Source organism: Hylobates moloch, unplaced genomic scaffold, assembly GCF_009828535.3.
Source record: "Hylobates moloch isolate HMO894 unplaced genomic scaffold, HMol_V3 SCAFFOLD_45, whole genome shotgun sequence".
In the NCBI taxonomy this organism is placed as follows: domain Eukaryota; kingdom Metazoa; phylum Chordata; class Mammalia; order Primates; family Hylobatidae; genus Hylobates; species Hylobates moloch.
Window position 1 is genome coordinate 883,177 of NW_026652320.1, and position 20,185 is coordinate 903,361.

The following is a 20,185-nucleotide window of genomic DNA, read 5'->3' on the forward strand; positions in this document are numbered from 1 at the left end:
CTATATTATTTTCTTCTTGTGCCCCAAAAGATCTCTCAAGCACCATTCCAAGGCAATGGTTCTCAAACTTTGTGTAACCAAGAATTACCTGGAGAACTTGTTTAAAATGAAGGTTCACCAGGCCTTGACCCTAGTGTTGACTCCATGACTCAGTATTCCTGGGATGGGACCATAAGTGGTCCTTGTCTGAGCTCCCCAGCTGACTCTTATTCTGATGCTCAATTGGATTTTGGAGCCACTGATCCAGACTCTTGTGTTTTCCTGCCCCTTACATTTTTTGCTACAATTACGTCACTGTGGTCTTATTGTTATCTACCTCCTGGACACCTTCGTGATCCCCTCAGTGAATTTAAACATAAAAAAAAAATTAGCTACCATTAATTATTTCCTGTGGCCTAGGCTTGCTGAGGGCTTCACATGCATTGCCTCACTTAATCAGACTAGGGAGGTATTATTAGTCCCATTATACAGATGAAGAAAACTAAAGGTCGGTCACAATGTGTTATCCAAGTTCACTCAGCTAGTAAGTAGAAGTGACAGACTAGGAATTTGAGCCGGTAGCTGTCAGATTTCCAAGGCTGGACTCTTTTTTTTTTTTTCTTTTACAGATAGGTTCTCACTCTGTCACCCAGGCTGGAGTGCAGTGGTGTGATCATAGCTCACTGCAGCCTCCACCTCCTGGGTTCAAGCAATCTCCCTGCCTCAGCCTCCCAAGGACCTAGGACTACAGGTGTGTGCCACCACACCAGGCTAATTATTTGGTTTTTATGTTTGTATAGATGGGGTCTTGCTATGTTACCCAGGCTAGTCTCAAACTCCTGGCCTCAAGTGATCCTCCTGCCTCAGCCTCCCAAAGCACTGGGATTACAGGTGTGAGCCACTGCCCACTGCACCCAGCCTCAAAGCATGGACTCTTGACCACTAAGTATATCGCCCAAAAAATAGGTCATTATAATTTACTGACCCCCTACTATGAACCAGGCACTTGGCTTGGTTCATATGAACCTTACCCACAAATCTCTAATACTCATGGCATACCTCTGTTTGTAGAGGTATTAATTTCAGTCCACAGATTCTGATGTGCAATAAATTTCTCTATTCTCTGTAACCCATCTAAATTCCTGACTCCTAACCCTATTTTCAGGCCTTCTGGATTTCTTCTCCCCACCCCACCTCCAACCCCAGTAGCTATGCCATAGTTCTGAACCAACACAATAGCCAGGCATGGGGTCAGGGGAGTGTGACCTAGTCCTCTGTCATCAGTCCACATTGGTGGCCACTGAGGGGCCCATCCTCCCATCAACATGACCTGCTGGCCCCAGAGACTCACTGCTCTCCCACCCTACATCAAGCCAGGGATATCTTTTGCCCATCTGCCAACACAGCCATTTCCTCTCTGGGTTCTTCTCTCCCAGAAGGACTTCTGGGAAGCAAGGAACTGTCCCCTCGGCTCTCAGACCCATAGACAAACCTCCCCCTTCCACACCACCTGCAAAGCCCAAGAGACTGTCTTTCTAGTGATAGGAAGGTGAGGGGTTCCTTCTCCCTTCAGATCCCTTCAAGATATTTTAGCCTTTTGCTTTTCTTTGTTGGCAAGAATTCACCTGCCCACACTTTGGGAGGCCAAGGCAGGAGGATCACTTGAGCGCAAGAGTTTATGACCAGCCTGGGCAACATAGGAAGACCCTGTCTCCGAAAATTAAAATAAAATAAAATTAAAATAAAATAAAAAATAATAAAATAAAATAAAATTCACTTGCCCTAAGGTCCTATATTTTTGGATGACAAAAGATTTGTAGCCTTCTCTCTACTTTGCCCCTCTTAAGTGGAAGGGAGACAGTTTGGGAGAAAAATAAGTTGATATCTCAAAATATTATCTCAGATACATGTTGTCCCCATTTTATAGGTGAGGAGATTGAACTCATTAAGGTTATATAATATTATACACAGCAAGTAGATAGGCCTAGGACCCCCCAGTTCAGGAAAACTCACACTGTGAAGTCCTCCCCTCTTCCCTCACAGTAGCCTCCCTGGACAGCTTCAAGAAAACACAACAGAGCTTGTGCATTAAAACCACCACTGGAAGGTGGGACCCAGTGATGGGGCAGGCTGGAACAGCTCGGGTGTAAGTGAAAGCAGACACCACCCCGAAACGGGACATGTACCCCCCCCCTTGTCATTTTCCAGGACAGCCGCACAGAATTTGAGGTGGCATGAGATGATGTTAGAGGAATTTTGGGTGGTGCAAGTAAAGGAACTAGAAGAGCTAGAAACAATGTCGAAGACTTCTTCCCATGTAGAAACTGTTCTTACCATGTAGAAAGTGGTAAGAAAGTGTACTCGGCAGAAATTTGGGGGGTGGGTAGGGGCACAGGGTTGGTATTTCAGAGGCACTTGGATTCATTGGTGTCTTTTGATGAGTTTGTATCCCGAATAAAATGGGGAGTGGGGGTGGTTACTGGCAGTATCCAGAGGAGAGGAGATGAGGGTGGGCACAGGGGAGAAGAGCCTGAGATGGGTAGCCAGCTGGTTTTATGTGCCAGCTTTATAGGGGAAAAAAAAGTGGAACTTTCAGATTCTGCTTAACTGTGCAGGAGCCGGCCAAGTATCCAGGGCAGAAGTCCTTGCTCAGAAATTGTATATCTGATGGGCGCGGTGGCTCACGCCTGTAATCCCAGCACTTTCGGAGGCAAGGCGGGTGGATCACAAGATCAGGAGTTAGAGACCAGCCTGACCAACATGATAAAACCCCGTCTCTATTAAAAATATAAAAATTAGCCAGGTGTGGTGGCACGTGCCTGTAGTCCCACCTACTCTGAAGGCTGAGGCACTAGAACCTGGGAGGCGGAGGTTGCAGTGAGCCACTGCACCCCAGCCCGGGCGACAGAGGAAGACTCCATCTCAAAAAGAAAAAAGAAAAGGAAATTGTATATCTGACGGGATGGTCTACAAGCTGCAGGGCTTAAGAGAAAGGTACAGTCATAGGACAGAACACAGCTTTAGGCTGGGCGCGGTGGCTCACGCTTGTAATCCTAGCACTTTGGGAGGCCGAGGCTGGCGGATCACGAGGTCAGGAGATCGAGACCACGGTGAAACCCTGTCTCTACTAAAAATACAAAAAATTAGCCGGGCGTGGTGGCGGGCGCCTGTAGTCCCAGCTACTCGGAGAGGCTGAGGCAGGAGAATGGCGTGAACTTGGGAGGCGGAGCTTGCAGTGAGCCGAGATTGCGCCACTGCACTCCAGCCTGGGCGACAGAGCGAGACTCCGTCTCAAAAAAAAAAAGAACACAGCTTTAGACTGAGTCAAGACTGTCCAAGTCTGCTGGTGGCTTCAGAAGGCCCTTTGAATGAGGCTCGTCCAGGCAATAATTACCATGTTATCTAATTTTGCCCACTTTACATTTCCACTTGGATATCTAAGAGCCATCTCAAAGCCCCACACCGCCAAAGCTGAATCTCTAATCTTCCCCCACCAGACCTGCTTCACTCACAGCTTTCCCTTCTCAGCTGACGGCAACCCCATTAATCTACTTGTTCAAACCAAAAACCTGGAAGTCATCCTTAACTCATCTCTTTCTCCCACATCTCACGTCTCAGCAGTCAGAAAATCCTGTGGGCTCTACCTTCAAAATATACCCAGCACCTATCCACCACTCCCCAGTTGCCCTTTACCATGCTGGGCCAAGCCACCATCACCTCTCACTGGGCCACTCTAATAGCCTCCTAACAGATCTCCCCACTGCACCCTGGCTCACTTGCAAACCAGAGTGATCTTTTAAAACTATAATACAAATCATATCACCCTTCTGCTCAGAGTCACCCCCCCCCATGTGTCACTGCATAAAAGTCAAAGTCTTTACTATGTCTCCCCATTCATTGGCCTCCTTACTATTCCTGGAGCACACCAGGCATACTCCTACCTCAGGGCCTTTGCACAGACTGCCTGAAGCGCTCCTCCCCAAGATGTCCACAGGGGCAACTCCCTCACTTCCTTCAAACCTTTGCTGAAAGTTTAACTTCCCAATGCAATTCACTCTAACCACTCTGCTTAAAATCCCTACCTTCTCCCCAACCCCTTGCTTTTCTTGTGGTGGTTCTCGTTACATTCTACCAGTCTACATAAATACTTTTTGTTGTTGTTGTTGAGACAGAGCCTCCCTATGTCGCCCAGGCTGGAGTGCAGTGGCGCGATCTCAGTTCACTACAACCTCCGCCTCCCAGGTTCAAGCGATTCTCCTGCCTCAGCTTCCTGAGTAGCTGGGATTACAGGCGCGCACCTCCACGCCCAGCTAACTTTTGTATTTTTAGTAGAGATGGGGTTTCACCATGTTGGTCAGGCTGGTCTCGAACCCCTGACCTCATGATCCACCCGCCTCAGCCTCCCAAAGGGCTGAGATTACAGGAGAGAGCCACCGCGCCTGACCATAAATCTCTTCTTTGTTTTGTCTACTGTCCGTTATCCAACTCCTCCTACCTCCACTGATACATAAGGACTTGTACACCCCACATGCCTACAACAGTGCTTGGCACATAGTAGGCATGCCAAAATATATAAATGTTGAACAAATGAAGAAAGTTAAAGTAAAACTAGTGGCCCAAAAATATCACAGAAGCCATCTATGGTAGCCTTTTCCCTACCTGCTTCTGCTGAGTGGCCTTACTTTCCAGTCCTCTACACAGCTCGAACATTAATGAACACAGAGCGGGAAGAAGTGTGTTTACTCTAGGATCACCTCTCAATGGGTCACTTGGCAAGGGCATCTTTGCTTCTCCGTCAGCTACTTTTGACACGGGGGTGAAGGGTTTTCTGCTTCTTTCAGCTGTAGAAACGTTGCCCCACCACACTTTGACCACAAGCATCACCAATTTCACTGAACCCAACAGAAATTTGGACCCTCTGGGGGCTCCCCGCATGGCAGGGCCCTTTTCTTTTTCTTTGGGCTTAGACTGCAATTTGAAACACCGCTTTCCTGAGCCAGCATCCTCCTTGCAGCGCTGTCACAGGGAGGCTTAGGCAGCCGCGTGGAAGCCACCTACCCCGACCTTTGGCAGAATTTCCAAACACAACACAGTAGCTTTAAATTGATTAATTTGGAACTCTGACCTTGGCCCCAAAAGGTAAGAATACATAACAAGGTACTTTATTCTCAAAATGTGTCAGGATAAGAAGTACTTCTGTAAATCGACCTTTTTAAAATAGATATAATTAGATTTGCAGTTGGGGGCAGTAAAGAAAGGGTCTGAACAGTAGATAACATGTTGAGAGGTTAATTATTAATGGGCAGCCTTCCCTAACAAAGTATCTAATAGGCATTCTGGTCTCTTTGGCTTCAGAAATTACCAAGAAAGCCTGGACCCCGGGTGAAACGGAGAAATGGACACAAGTCCCCTGTGTTTCTCCATTCTCTTGGTTTTATGCATCTTTATCCAATCAAGTGCCCATGGACAAAGCCTGAAACCAGGTAAGAGCCTGACTTTTCTCCAGAGATGGGCATGAAATTTTCTTTTTAAAATGTGTGCCACAAATAATCCAGGGGTTTCTGACTGTATGGGACAGAGCTTGCTTCAGAGCGTGCCAGGTGGTTCTATACATGACTTCACAGGTTCACAGGGACACGTAGCCATTTGTAAACAGAAATGAAATTTTAGAAAATCATCCTGGCATTAAAAGTCTTCTAAGAGTGCCTGCAGCTAGCAGTGAAGTCTCTTGCATATCTGATACGGAAACAGTCATGCTAAAAGTTATTCAGCGGCGAATGATCTGAAAGCGATTCAGATCTTCCTGAGAGTTAATGCGGCATCTAATTTGCAACCGGGGAGCCAGGCTTGCAATGAAATGCTCTGTCGTGTTGGGGTTGTCTAATTGCCTGGCTCTCTCAGAAGAGAGGAGAATTTATGAGAGTTCTATTTCCAGTCAGGTCTAAAGTAGAGATTTCATTGCACAATTTCTAGACTTTGTTTTGCTGCCAAAATTTTAGTCTGAGACTGAAGAATCCAACAGCAGTCCTGCCTGTTTTGTTTGTAAATTCACAAACTAGATTGATGGTGAAAGACAGATCAAATGCCTGATCAGGAAGGTAGAGTGGAGCCCAGCTTCCAGGCTAACCAGTGGACCAATACATGACGGATCAGTTAATTGAACAATTTGGCCAAACTAGACAGGTGTTTAGGACTTTGTTTTGGTACTGGTTACCGGTCAGGAGCTGGTAACGCTAAGGTAGAGTCTTAGATTTTTCTTTTCTCTAAGACTAGCCTTGGAGAGAGCTCTGACAACTTTGAGAATTAGAAATTCACTAACAGGGGATGTACCTAAAAATTTCAGAAACTTTTTCCCCCTTTAAGAAAAAGGCTGTTCCTTTGTATTTGACTATAATTTTACTTCATAGGTCAGTTAATAACTGAGTAGTAGTATTAATTATTGCCATTCACTAGGTATTTTCTGTGCCAAGCACTACACTAATTATTTTTGACACATCATCTCATTTATAAAGCCACATCCAAAAATGACCCTTACATAATAATTTAGAGCCATACAGGTAAAATTGCTGGTAATCTTTATTCCCTTGGTTCATAGTGATTTTGCTAAAGGGCCTTTCCTGCCCTTTGCCCCAGAATGTTGTATTTGTTTGTTGACTTTTTAATGAAGTTTATAACACACTTCTAGAAAAGGGCCTATATCATAAATCCTCAGTGAATTCTCACAAACTGAACCAGTATCCCCAAAGCCTTCCTTGTGTGCCCCTTGAGACTTAACATATATGATTTTTCCTTTGGGGAGATTTTTCATTAATAGAAACACATCAGTTGCTCTTTTGCGCCTGGCTTCTTTCGTTCGACATTATGTTTGTGAAAGTCAACCATGCAGTTTCGTGGAGTTGAGGCTCATTCATTCTCACTGCTGTAGCATTCCACTGTGGGACCACGCCACACTTCCTTTATCCATTCTACTATCGATTGGCCAGGACTGTTTTTGCAATGGAGCCGTGGGAATTGGAAGCTGTCAGTGCTGAGATCAAGGCTGAAGGGAGGGATGGCATTCTCCAGGCTTCTGGGTATTGTCCAGATTTTCCTTGACCAATCTCATTGTCCTGGTCAGCCTGCTTCTTTCCCTGGGGCCTAGTTTGTGTAAATGCTGAGGAAGTGGCCACGGTTAGCAAGAGGGTTCCTCAGGAAAGAGGATCCAAGTCAGGAGGCCTCCTGTTCTCTTGGAAGCAGAATCTCTTGGCAGAATTCTTTCTGCAATGAGTGAGCCCAATCTGTGTGCATGTGGCTGGTGTGATGTCTTTCTGGGGAAACCGCAGGGAAGCTGGTGTCCTGTGGTGGAGCCCTTGTCAGGAAAGTTTCTACACCAATGGTTCTCAACAGGGGCAATTTTGCCCTCCAGGGGACACTTGGCAATGTCTGGAGACATTTTTGGTTGTTAAGACCAGGGAGAGAGTGCTTCCCTTCCAGCATCTAGTGGGTAGAGGCCAGGGATGCTGCTTCACATCCTGCAATGCACAGGACAGCCCTCACAACAATGAATTATCTGGCCCAAAATGTTATTAGTGCAGAGGCTGAGAAACCATGATCTATGCCAACCTTCAACTGTCACTCATCGAGCACCAGGAAGTACTCCCTCAAGGACCCTTCCTCTTTAGCCCCTCCTCCCAGCCTACTTCTTTTGAGTATTTATTATTAATGACATCTTACTAATGGAGTCACTAATGTGCTGTGCACCCAGCATGTGCCAGGCACCCCACGGACATTTTATCTTATCCTCACCGTATGGTTGAGTAAGCTGGCAGTTAAGTGCCTCACCGGTGGTCACATAGCTGGTCAGGGCAGAGCAGGGAGAGGTACCTGCAGCCTCATTCTGTCTACTGAGGCTGCAGTGCTCTCTGTCGAGCCCACACCCAGTGATTTGACAGCCAGAGGTTTCTAGAAAAACATTCTGCTCAGTTCGTCTCACAGAGAGGCAGATTCAGACAGTTGTTCCTGCCCTTCAGCACTAAGGGGGACTGGACAGAGTGAGCTGCTTGAAGCCCCCGTGGCAAATCACACCTATGCCCAGCCCCCACTGCTCAAAAGAAGTGGGCTGGGAGGAGGGGCTAAAGAGGAAACGTCCTTGAGGGATTACTTCCCGGTGCTCGATGAGACCTAGGTTCCCCAACCGGTGTTGCCATGACAGCCAACGCTGCTCCTAGACCCTGGCAAGCCCCACCTTCCAGGTACTGGGCCCACTATCAACAGGCACCTTCTCCCTCCCCTCCACCCCAGCCTCAGCTTGCAAATCCTAGGAGCAGCTGAAAGCCACCTATTCAGTCCCTCATGAATGTCACAAGCATACCTGAGCACCTGCCATACATAAGGCAGTGCCTGAGTACAACTCACACTCTGTTGACACACCTTTCCTCTCTTAAAAATCACTGAGGACCCCAAACAGTGTTTATTATGTGAGATATTAATATTTCCTTCATTAGAAATTAAAACTGAGAAATCCTTAAAATCTGCTAACGCTTTTTAAAATAGTAATAAACCCTTGCATGTTAACACATATAATGTAATTTTATGAAAAATAACTTGTATTTTCCAAATAAGTTTTAAATAGAGCAGAAGAGTGACATTGTTTTACAAAGAAATGCGGCAAATCTCTCTAATATCTGGCTTCACAAGACAGCTGGATTCTCTTACCTGTTTCTGTACTCGGTCTGTGGCGATGTATTGCTTTGTTTGAAATGTAGGAAGAAAATGTGGCCTCCCATAGAGGAAAAGGAAGGACATCCTAAGGCGATCTCCCTGGGGCCTTGGCCTGCAAACCACTGCGCTTGTGCAGTGGGCAATGTACAACAGGGGGCTGCACAGCCATCCCCACCTTGCAGGAATTTACGGTCAAATGGGGTGGGAGTGGGGTGGGGAGGGAATAGGGGTCCATGGGACTGGGTGGAGGGAGAATGTGCCAGCAATAAAAGAGCAACCGTCTGGAGAATTTAAATACAAATATAACCAAAAGCTGATCTGCCTGTAATTATCACAATTCTAAATAATGTCAGCCGGGCGCCATGGCTCACGCATGTAATCCCAGCACTTTGGGAGGCCCAGGTGGGTGGATCACCTGAGGTTAGGAGTTCGAAACCAGCCCGGCCAACATGGTAAAATGCCATCTCTACTAAAAATACAAAACATTAGCCAGGCGTGGTAGTGGGCACCTGTAATCCCAGCTACTTGGTAGGCTGAGGCAGGAGAATTGCTTGAACCCGGGAGGCAGAGGTTGCAATGAGCCGAGATGGCGCCATCTCACTCCATCCCGGGCAACAAAGTGAAACTCCGTCCCAAAAGAAAAAGAGTATCAGCGATAAAGGCAAAGCTCTTTCCAGAAAAAAATGGTTTTATGGCCTAGGTTCTAAACAATCTCTGTGGTTACTGTTGGGTTTTATTATATAGTAAGTATGTAATACATATAGTACATACAGTAAGTATATGTAAGCTTCAAATTCATCACATTTTTATTATTTATCCTTTCATAAATATTGTGTTCTACATTGACATTAATCTGGAGAACTCCTGGTTATGCGCTTGGCCCCAACATGCACAGACTCAGGGGCGTGTTCTTGTTGCGAGAGTAAGTGTGCGATGGTTCAGATCCTTTGACATCCTTATGTCTCCAACCTCAGTGGCACTTATTACCTGCTCCTGCATGCAAACAGTAGATTTGAAATAAAAAGTGATGGCATAGTGGTTGTACAAACAAAAAACCAGAACTTGAATTACTTCAATTCTGTCATCCTAGGTGACCCCTGTAAGCTTCTCATTTGTGTTTAAAATTTAAAGCAATAAAACAGATTGTGAACAATGAGGTGTAACATCTTGTTTGGTAGGTAAAACTTCGGACTCATACGAAAAATATTTTTACTGCATTTGAATATCTTAAAGTTGAAATGCATTTGTCTTTTTAAAAATTGTTCACTGCTTTATAACTAAAGAAAAAATTGAGAAAGTAGTGATGATTGCTGATTTTTACATAAATATTACTGAAAATACTTTTGTCTTACAGAGCAGAGGATCATTAAAATGATCCGTTCTGTGTGTCAGATACATGAGGTATACCACTGAGTCACATATGTAAATGTTATCAGCTAGAACATGGCATGTGATGAGGACCATGACAGAGGAATGAGTAGAGAGGCAGAGTTTACTTCCAAGTGGAGGGAAGAAGGCTTCTTGGAGGAAGCATCATTTGAGTAGGGTGTTGAAGGATGGTATCTGGACAGAAGAGAATGAGGCTTTCCTTGTGCAGTAGCAGAGGTACACAGCTGATAAAGTACATGTGCTTTTCAAGCCCAAATACCTTTCAAAAAATAGACCATCTAGGAAGAAAAAGAAAAAATATCCCATAGAACAGTGTTGATAGCAACACTGGTTAAACTGCAACAAACTGGAAACAAGTTGAATGCCCAAGCGCAAACCACTGAAGTCGGAGACTCCAGCTATTGCTAAGTCCAACTTCAAACAGGCATTGTTTTGAATACCTACTACTAGAAGTCACAGAAACTTTTGGAGGCAATAATGATGAAGTTCAGAAATAAAAGCCTATTGCTGGCCACTAAGGACTCACAGTTTAACACCAGGGATCTTAGCACAGAGGATGGGTTTCCAAGAGTGCTCGAGCCTCCTGAGACAGTTCCCAAGGCTGTGTGTGTGTGCATTTTGAGTGGGGAGCAGGGGTCATAACTTTCAGCAAATTATCAAAGGGACCTGTGACCTCTGAAAAAGCTCAGTAACAACTGGTCTTGTAGCTTTGAAAAACAAGTATAAGAAAACTGTATATGCAATAATGTAGGGGAAAAAAAAGGACTAAATAATCTACACGTTGAATCATAATTATGAAAAAACTGTAGACACATGCTGTATATTGCTAGAGATTCTAAGTATATTTAAAGATATATAAAGAGTTTGAAGGTTTGGAGGATTTTAAGTACTTAAATGTACAAGAAAAACAAAATAAAAAGACCCTGATCAGCTACAGTTAGATTGGTCATCCCAAGATGACCCCTGGGAAAGGGATTTTCCACTGTCCTTCCAACCTGCCACCTGCACCCAACTTTGCAGGTTCAGCCACACTCAAAATCACTACCCCAGCAGGGTCTGTCAGATTTCTGAGAGGCCTCCACAATTACACGGAATGTCACCCATGACTAATATTTGAGATAGAGTCCGGAGATGAAACTCATTCTTCCAAGAGTGCGCACTGTTCTGGAATCAGCAGAGGGCCAGCCCCCAGCAGTCCAGGGAAATTCTATCTTTCCCATGCAAGACACCCTCCCATCCACGGCCAGCCTTCCTAGCCCTACAGCTGAGCAGGTCTGTGGTCCTGCTGAAAGACCCACCCTGGAGAGGCAGGGGACAGCAGCCTGTCCTCCACTTTGCTTGCCTCTCACAGGGACCCAGGACTGGAATCCATATTCTTTCATTCTAAGCTGGAGAGAGAAACTGCAGGGCTGACGGTTGAAGGCATGGGGTCTGTAAGCTGATCCGAATCGCCAAATGAGTGTGCAGCCAAAAGCCAAGAGAATCTGTTACCTGGCTTCCCACAATGGCCCTCTCCCTGCCCTCCTCTCCACATCAGCTGCCACGGTGCTGCAGGCATGCTGGGTCATCACAGGTGGCACAGCAGGGAGAGAGGCAGAGAGAGGCTGGGCCCCAAGACAGGGTGGAACAGTCCCCATTCCATCATGAGGGGAATGTCACCACCCAGGCCTCACTCAGCCTGGGTGTCCCTGACAGCCATGGGCTCTACGTAGAACAGAGGTCACAGCGATTCTCACAGCCAGGAAGGTGCTGTGCGCTGGCCCCCAGGAGGGTGACCAGTTTCAAGTGGGGTGCTCTCAGCCAGGAATTGGGGTCCAGCCCACCAGGGAAAAGGGCTGACTAGGGGCCAATAGGACCCTCCAGATCCCTGCCCAGCAGGCTGGACTTCAGCCCCAAGGTGATAACTAGAACAAGGGGGCCGAGCCTGGTCTGTCCAGCAGCGGGTGGAGGAGCCGCGGTAAGAACAGCAGTCAGGTCTCACATTCAGGTACCTACTTGGGACGAGAAGACCAAGTCCAGTCATTCCAGCCCTGGAGGAGTCAGGGCGCCCACCTGGCTGCCCCACAGAAGGTGCAATTCCTAAACATGGTCACAAAGTAGCGCAGTGACATCTCAGCTGCTTCGGGGTTTCAGGACAAGGTTTCTGGCTCAGGAGAATGGAGTTTCTGGGTTACTGGAAGATGGGGCTGTTGGCTAACTTCCCTTTCCTTCCCACTTAGGGCTCTATTTCCAGAAGCATTCCTCATTTCATTTTTTCCCCAGTGGGGCTTGGCTAGGGATGGGGAGGCATGGGGAAAAAGTGAAGAGAAGAGAATGAAATGCACGGAATGCAAGCAGAGGCCTCTTTGTCTGCAGCATTTTCACCTCCACATGTGCAGGTTCGTATTCAGGGCCTGGTGAAGTCAGTTCTGGCACGGCTCTCCAGTGGACTGGCAGTGGCCCTTAAAAATAGTTCTCAGGAAGATGTGTAGGTGGCGACGCTGAGTAGTGTTTATGTTCCAACATGAAGAGCAGGCCTCATTGTGTGTGTCCTGTGATTACAACTGTGTGAAAATACACGTTTGAGAAAAAATGCTGGAAGAAAATGCATGAAAATGTTTATACGTCCATTGAGTTTGTATCTAAACTTTTGTCTCTTCTCCTCTTTAGGTAATGTTATAGTATGTATATGGTATATTGACTTTCATGATTTAAATAATCAGAAAATAAATTTACTACGAAATGATAAAATAAAGGAGATTGACTAGATCAGTGATCCTGGAACTGTAGTGGGTATCGAAGCACCTAAAAGGCTGCTTTTTTTGTTTGTTTGTTTTTCCTGAGATGGAGTCTTGCTCTGTCGCCCAGGCTGGAGTGCAGTGCCACAATCTCGGCTCGCAGCAACCTCTGCCTCCCGGGTTCAAGCAATTCTCCTGCCTCAGCCTCCTGAGTAGCCGGGATTACAGACACACAACACCACCTGTGGCTATTTTTTGTACTTTTAGTAGAGATGGGGTTTCACTATGTTGGCCAGGCTGGTCTCGAACTCTTGACCTCGTGATCTGCCTGCGTCAGCCTCCCAAAGTGCTGGGATTACAGGCATGAGCCACCGCCCCCTGCCAGGGCTTATTAAAATAAGATTCTGGGGCCCTAACTACAGAGTTGCTAATTCAGTGAGCCTGGGGTAGACTTGGATATTTGCGTTTCTCACCAGTTCCCAAATGATGCTGCTGGTGTGGGGACCACAGAGAACCACTAGAAAAAAACCAAAAGAACCAAGACTTGAACCTAGGTTACTGACTTCCAGGCTAGGGTGCTTCCTACAGAAACAACACGAGGCTACAGGGCAAACCTCACTTCATTTCTAACTCTCTAGGGTTGAAGGGGTGAGAATCAACATCTGTGGCTCCTGGATACTGACCTCTTCCCCAGTAGCAACAACCCCAATAATATTTAAAACCCCAAGATATTTGTGAAAATGTATTTGTCCAAAATAAAATATCTACATGCTCAAAAGAAAGCAGTCCTTGAAATGAAGAAAAATTCCCAAGCTGAGCATTACTTGTAATTGGTAGAAAAATAATCATTGCAAAAGCTAATTAACCATCCACCCTGAGCAGCTCCTTGGCAGGCCTGAAAATACGATCAAGAAAATTCTTTTCCTATGAGTGGGGCATTATCAAAGCTGGGCAGAGCCTATGGGTTATCCGTTGACTAGGACTGACCTTTCCATGACTGCCAAAAACCTTCCAGTGACAAATGTTCCAGCTTCCTTGTCCCAAGAGAAACCGAAGTGGTAAGAAAACAAACTGCTTTATACTGAAACGTAACAAGATCAACAGCAGCTGTGACAGCATTTATTAAACTGTCCGCTGTGTACCAGGCCCCATGGTCAGTAGGAAAGTCTGTCCCTGAGGGTAGAAAAATGAAAAAGCATGCATCCATTCACCAAGGACTTCCCACTGTGCCAGGGTCTCTAGCCCCTTATGGGGTGTGTGGGGGGCAGGGAGGTTGGAGGTTGGGAGAGGCGCATAATTTCAACACAATGCAATTAGTTTGCAAATAACACTACGTACAAAATGTCACAAGAGCCCTGAGGCAGCGGAGGTTAGCTGAGAAGCCTTTACAGAGAAGGTGATATCTGAGTTCAATCTTGAAGTTTCCTTCAAGAAGTGGAAGGATATTGTAAGCAGAGGGAAAAAAAGCATGAACCAGCCTTGCCTGACTCAGAGGCTGGAAAAGGGAGAGTGAAGTTGGGAATTCTTGAGATTTTGGGGAGGCCCTGGATGGGGTACATAAAAAGAAGTGGCCAGAGGGAAGGACAGCAAGGGCCATCCTCAGAAGTTTTGTCCTCATCCTAGAGGCAGGGCAGACCACTGATGAGGGGGAGTGTTTTTAAAAGGCTGCCTTTCCCAGATGGATTGATAGCCTTATCTCAGCCTGGCTAAAACCCTGGCCACTCCCTGATAGAGAGCAAGGTTCCCAGCAGGCAAGGGCAGGGGTGGGGCCCAGCAGGTACCAGTTTTGCAAGCTCACCTGGCCCTACACCCACAAACACTCAGCTCTTCCTCCAAGGCAGGCCTCAACCTTGGGCAAGTCTCTTTGAAGTTTTCTTATGAACTGCTATACTTAACGCTAAATCATGGGACAGATTAACACCCATGAAACTGAAGCAGGAGCACATAACAGAAGCTTAATATGAATCTTCCATCTTAAAAATATCTTATTCTACGACTGAAAAGAGAACCATTTGGAAATTCCACGTCATACTCACTTACAGACTTACAGCAATTTCAACTTTAAAAATTCATTCCCACGTGCATTATATCACTTGATTCTTACAATAGCCCTGTAAAGAATATTGGGTAGGAATTCTTATTCCCATTTTAGAGACGTAAACATTCACTATCCGCAGACCATGGGGAACACAACTGACATCAATCGCAAGTCAGTTTCTGTGATTTACCTCAGCAAGGGAGAGCTCACTCCAGACTTGGGCTTGTGCTGGATGAGTCTAAGGAAGGGTTGGAAAGCAAGGAGAATTCTGGATTGGATTCTGTCAAAAAGGAGGCCAATTCAATGATTTGGCGTCATACTAATTTAATAGTTAATTATCGCTAATTATTATTTAATATAATCCATAAATGATCTAGCAGATGGGAAGATGAAAACAGGGCTGAGCTGGCATTGATACAGGAGCACAAGTCATTCCTGTTAGTCAGAAGAGGGAAATGTTTAGTCATGTTTTTTGATTTTGGAGTGGCCTCCTCCCTGTCTTGATGCAAACACAGATGTGGAGGGTCTGTGCTGCACATGTTTCTATTCGGTGGGCATTGTCTCCATTCACTTGTGAATATTATGGTCTGGCTGATGGCAGAGCTGGTTTTTGTTGCTGTGTTGTTTTCGTGTTGTCTCTCCCAAAGGAACTTGGGGAATGCCTTTGAGGTCTCTTGATATCTATGCCCTAGCTGCACAGCTTTGGGTGACGCCCTTTACCTCCTCACCTCTGATCTCTCAGGAGTAATAGCATCCCTTTGACACTGACATTCTGGGTGTGAATGGGACTGATTAGAATGGTCATCGTGGTGCCAGGAGATCTGCAGTGGTGACCTCCCCCGGTATCAGCTATTTAAGTGTTATCAGGAAAGAGAAATGTGGGAGCAAAGTTCTACCCATTTTAAGCATGTGACCTTTTACCCTAACTGAACCTTAAGTGACTCATTTGCCTCGAGCAATTCAAAGATTCCCAGACACCAGGAGGACAAAGATGGGATTCTGTAAGGACAGCCCAAGTAGTCAATGACCGTTATGCCATTTCTTGCCCGGTACTGTCTTATTCAGGGCCAGACATGCAGCAGTGTTTGAACAAGCGCCGACAATGAAAATAGATATTTGATGCTGTTTGGAAGAAAACTCTTACATTTCTTGAACTAAGATGTATAGAAAAACAGAAACCATTAAGAATGTTTAAATGCGCCAAGTTCTTTGCCTATTTATGTCAATGAATCCACGAAAACACCCTGTGAGATAGGTATTATCCCCACTTCACAGATGGGGAAATTGTGGCTCAGAGTGTTGGAAACTCTCCTTAGACCACTCAGCTAATAATCTCCTCTCTGGTGTAGCTGAAATGTGGGCTTGCCTATAGAGCAAAGAGGCAGAAGCAGCCTCCAAGCCTCCCAAGGTCCTGTGATTCTCACTGATGCTTACTTCTAGTGGTTCTGGTATCCCTCTCAGAGCCCACATGGGTATCTTAGCCTTCAGAGATATCTCATTTGGTTTCGGGGGTTGTTTTTGGTTTTTCTGAGTCTCGCTCTGTTGCCCAAGCTGGAGTGCAGTGGCATGATCTCAGCTCACTGCAATCCCCGCTTGCAGGGTTCAAGCGATTCTCCTGCCTCAGCTTCCCAAGTAGCTGGGATTACAGGCGTGCACCACCATGTCCAGCTAATTTTTGTGTTTTTAGTATAGTCGGGGTTTCTCCATGTTGGCCAGGCTGGTCTTGAACTCCTGCCTCAAGTGATCTGCCCACCTCAGCCTCCCAAAGTGCTGGGATTACAGGCCTGAGCCACTGTGCCTGGCCGAGATATCCCATTTTGGATAGGGGAGCCTGGGACATATTCTGAACCTCTGTGGGTCTGGCCACTTCTTATCAGAAGTTTCTGCTCACCTTACACAACTGTGAGCGATGGCCAGGAGCAGCCTCCGTGGCCCAAGGGGAAAAACCTCTGGACGAAGCCCTGGACCCCTCACGTCTCAGCCTCCATCACTGCCCCTGGCTACACAAAGTCAAGCCCAGAAACACAGATGTGAGCACAAACCCAGGCAGCCCAGAGAAGGCAGAGCCCTGTGATGTCAAGCCTGAAAATTATGGGCTACTTTTAAGGTCACCAGGGATATTTCAAAACAGCTGAAGCTTTTTCCTCCATCCAAGAACCCTCTAGCTTCCAGGTTGTTTTTATGAGCCGAAGAGGACCCTCCACGGCTCCTCGGTGGCTTGGTAATATCAAGACAACACCTGAGAAAGCCCCTTTCGTGCAAATCTCTGTCTCACGCCTGTGAAGAGACCACCAAGCAGGCTTTGTGTGAGCAACAAGGCTATTTATTTCACCTGGGTGCAGGCAGGCTGAGTAAGCTGGCAGTAAAGTGCCTCAGTAAAGTGCCTCACCGGTGGTGGCATAGCTGGCCTATGCGACCTATAAAGTATACATTGTTATTCTTACTCTACATATGAGGAATCTGGGGCTGATATAGCCTAACTGTCATGTTCCCAACTAGTAAAAGAATGCAATGAGGTTTGAAATGAGGCCAGTGTTGTTCTGCATGCACCTAACACTTAATCTGAAGCACTTCCCGTCAAGTCCCCAGACCTGATAGAGAAAGGGCGGGGAGAGAACGACCTCGTTCAGGCCTGGCCCTTGAAGCAGACCTGCCAGTGGCCATGGGGAAAGAGTGGGAGTGGTGGCAAGCCGGAGGCTTCTAATAACTACCAGAAAGGAGAAGTGGGACCTAAAAAGTTACTCCAAGCTGCCTCCCCTAGGGTCTTCTGGCTGTTTCTAGTAATGTATATTCCTGCTGATGCTCAAGCCCTTTGCAACAAATTCCTAACGTGGTATCTAATACTGCCCATGCTAGCAAACTTCAGCCATAAATTAGGGCCCAAATGTTGTCACCAAATAGCTGTGTGACTTTGGATAAATCACTCTGCTCTCACCTGGACTAGGGTTGGGAGCTCTTCAAGTCCCTTCCTGTCTGCCAAAAGGTTTCTAAGCAGTTTCCAAGCTGTTTCCTGCAGTTCTCCCATCAAGCCAGGTGAAGGCATGTGTTATGTCCCCATCAGGGTCCCCCAGCCCCCTCTTCTTAGCTCAGGACTGGGTCTTTCTGGGGCTCACCTACAGTCTTCCTCCTTTCCTTCCTAACTTCACACGCATTTATCCAGCACATATTCTGCATCAAACCTGTGCTCAAGGCTAGGGAGGCAAAGGTCAATAAGATGCACTCCCTACCTGGGAAGGAGACCTAAAACAGACTGCAGGTGCCCTGCAGCGGGGCTGGCTCACTCTCAGGGTGTTCACACCCTGAGAGCACCTCACTCAGCACTGGCAGAGGCCGGCAGGCCTAAGAGGGCCTTCACCATATGCCAGGCCTGGCTAGGAGCTTCCCTGGAAGATTCCACGTAACCCCCAGCAACCCTCAAAGGAAAATGCTCGTATGGTCCCCATCGTAAAAATGGGAAAACAGGCTTAAAAAGGTCAGATGACTGGCCCAACGTCACACAGCTAATATGGATTCAGTGAAATATATGCAAAAATACTCAGCAGAGTGACAAGTAGTAACTAAACGGTAACTAAAATACCTTTTCAAATGACAGGACAGAGAGTGGGGGCCAGTAATCTGCACTCTCAGACACAAAACTGACAAGTGGGAGAAAGGCTTGTCTCCCCTGAAGGACAAAAACCAGGCTTGGGAACAGCCACACATGAGAAAACCACTGAGAAGAGAAACAGGAGAGACTTTGGAAGAGGGCTTGGCAGGCCGGAAAGCGCTGGGTACACACGACGGGCAGTGGGGGCTCAAACAGAGGCGGGAGCCCAGGAGAGGAGGGAGCGATTAGTCATGCCGAGGAGGTTCCAAGTGCCCTTTGTCCTTCCTAGACGGCTGCTCAGACACCGGTCTGCGAGCACCCCAGGCTCAGCTGCTCCATGCTTCAGCCGCCACGCACCCCATCTGGGTAATGGACTGTTATGAAGCATGTTTGCAGCCATTGATTAGGACTAAACTCAATGCTCATTGGGTTGTATTTGCAAGGATGCTCTGCTAAGACCCACAGCAGAGGTGCATCTCTCTCCTTCTCATTTGATGGGTTGGAATTAAAATGCCATCCAACATTATCTGCCAAAGAAATGAAAATTTATGGGTGACTGTCAATATCAACACATGTTGGCCATTATTTGAGTCTCCTTGCTGCTTGGGACTGATTGCTATTTACTTTGAAAGATAAATGTGGCTTTGTAATCCATGCGGGTTGCTGGGAGGAATGGGTTTTAAATGCATTTTTTTTTTTTTTTAAGACAGAGTCTCACTCTGTCAACAAGGCTGTGCAGTAGCACGATCCTGGCTTACTGCAAATTCCGCCTCCAGGTTCCAGCGATTCTCCTGCCTCAGCCTCCCGAGTAGCTGGGATTACAGGCATGCGCCTCCGCCCCCTGCTAATTTTTATATTTTTAGTAGAGATAGGGTTTTGCCATGTTGGCCACGCTAGTCTTGAACTCCTGACTTCAAGTGATCCCCCCGCCTCGGACTCCCAAAGTGTTGGGATTACACACAGGCGTGAGCCACCATGTCCGGCCTTGGGTTTTAAATGCATTTGTTTCTTCCCTTGGAGGCCTTTCTATTCCACTCCATCCTGCTTTGTCTGGTGGTGTGAGCCCCACCCTGTCTCCACCATCAGATATTCTAGTGTCCTCCGAGGCTCTGGAACAAAGACCAGAGGGAGCAGCCTGTCCTCTGTCCAGAGTCAGCAGCCTGTCCTCTGTCCAGAGTCATCAGTGTGACAGTATGAAGAGATCCTTAGCACCTTAGAAAAATTGCCCCTATCTTATGGGATGACACCACTCATATATGATCTGGGGCAGGAGTCAAGAACCCCAAGGAGCTTGCTTGAGGAGCAATAGGTAGTCCCCTCTTTGCCTCTTCTGGTCTTTTGTGTTTCTGAGTGTGGTGTGGAAACTGAGTCAGGAGCTAAATCAATTAGGTCACTGGTTCTCAAATTCGAGTGTGTATCACAACACACTGAAGAGCTTTTTAAAACACAGATTATGGCCCCCACTCTAGAGTTCCTGATTCAATAGGCCTAGGGTGGGGCCCAGGAATGTGCATTTCTAAAGATGTCCCAGGTGATGCTGATTCTGATGCTGTCCTGCGTCCCACCTGAAGAACTGCCTCAGAACAGGAGTGGGAAGCATTAGAGGCCAATCATGGGAGGGATAAGGCTGCTGGCAGTGTTTGGCAATTGGGAAAAAGAACAGCACTGTCTACAGGAGAATTTTATTAAGTTTCACTAAACAATGTGCAATTTAAATCCTTTTGTATGACATCTTCAGTTAAAGGTCAATTTCCATAAATATGTGGATCTATGTAT

At 46.6% G+C, this 20,185-nt stretch overlaps 1 protein-coding gene across 1 annotated transcript in view; it reads left to right on the forward strand.

Annotated features, from left to right (window-relative positions):
* The first annotated feature begins 5,332 nt into the window (after nucleotides 1-5,332).
* Nucleotides 5,333-20,185, forward strand: part of LOC116463624 (hepatic triacylglycerol lipase) — a 134,014-nt gene continuing 119,161 nt past the window's right edge. Inside the window, exon 1 of the mRNA XM_032146804.2 lies at nucleotides 5,333-5,462. Coding sequence (XP_032002695.1) covers nucleotides 5,375-5,462 — 88 coding nt within the window. The 5' untranslated portion in view covers nucleotides 5,333-5,374. The remainder of the gene's footprint in view (nucleotides 5,463-20,185) is intronic.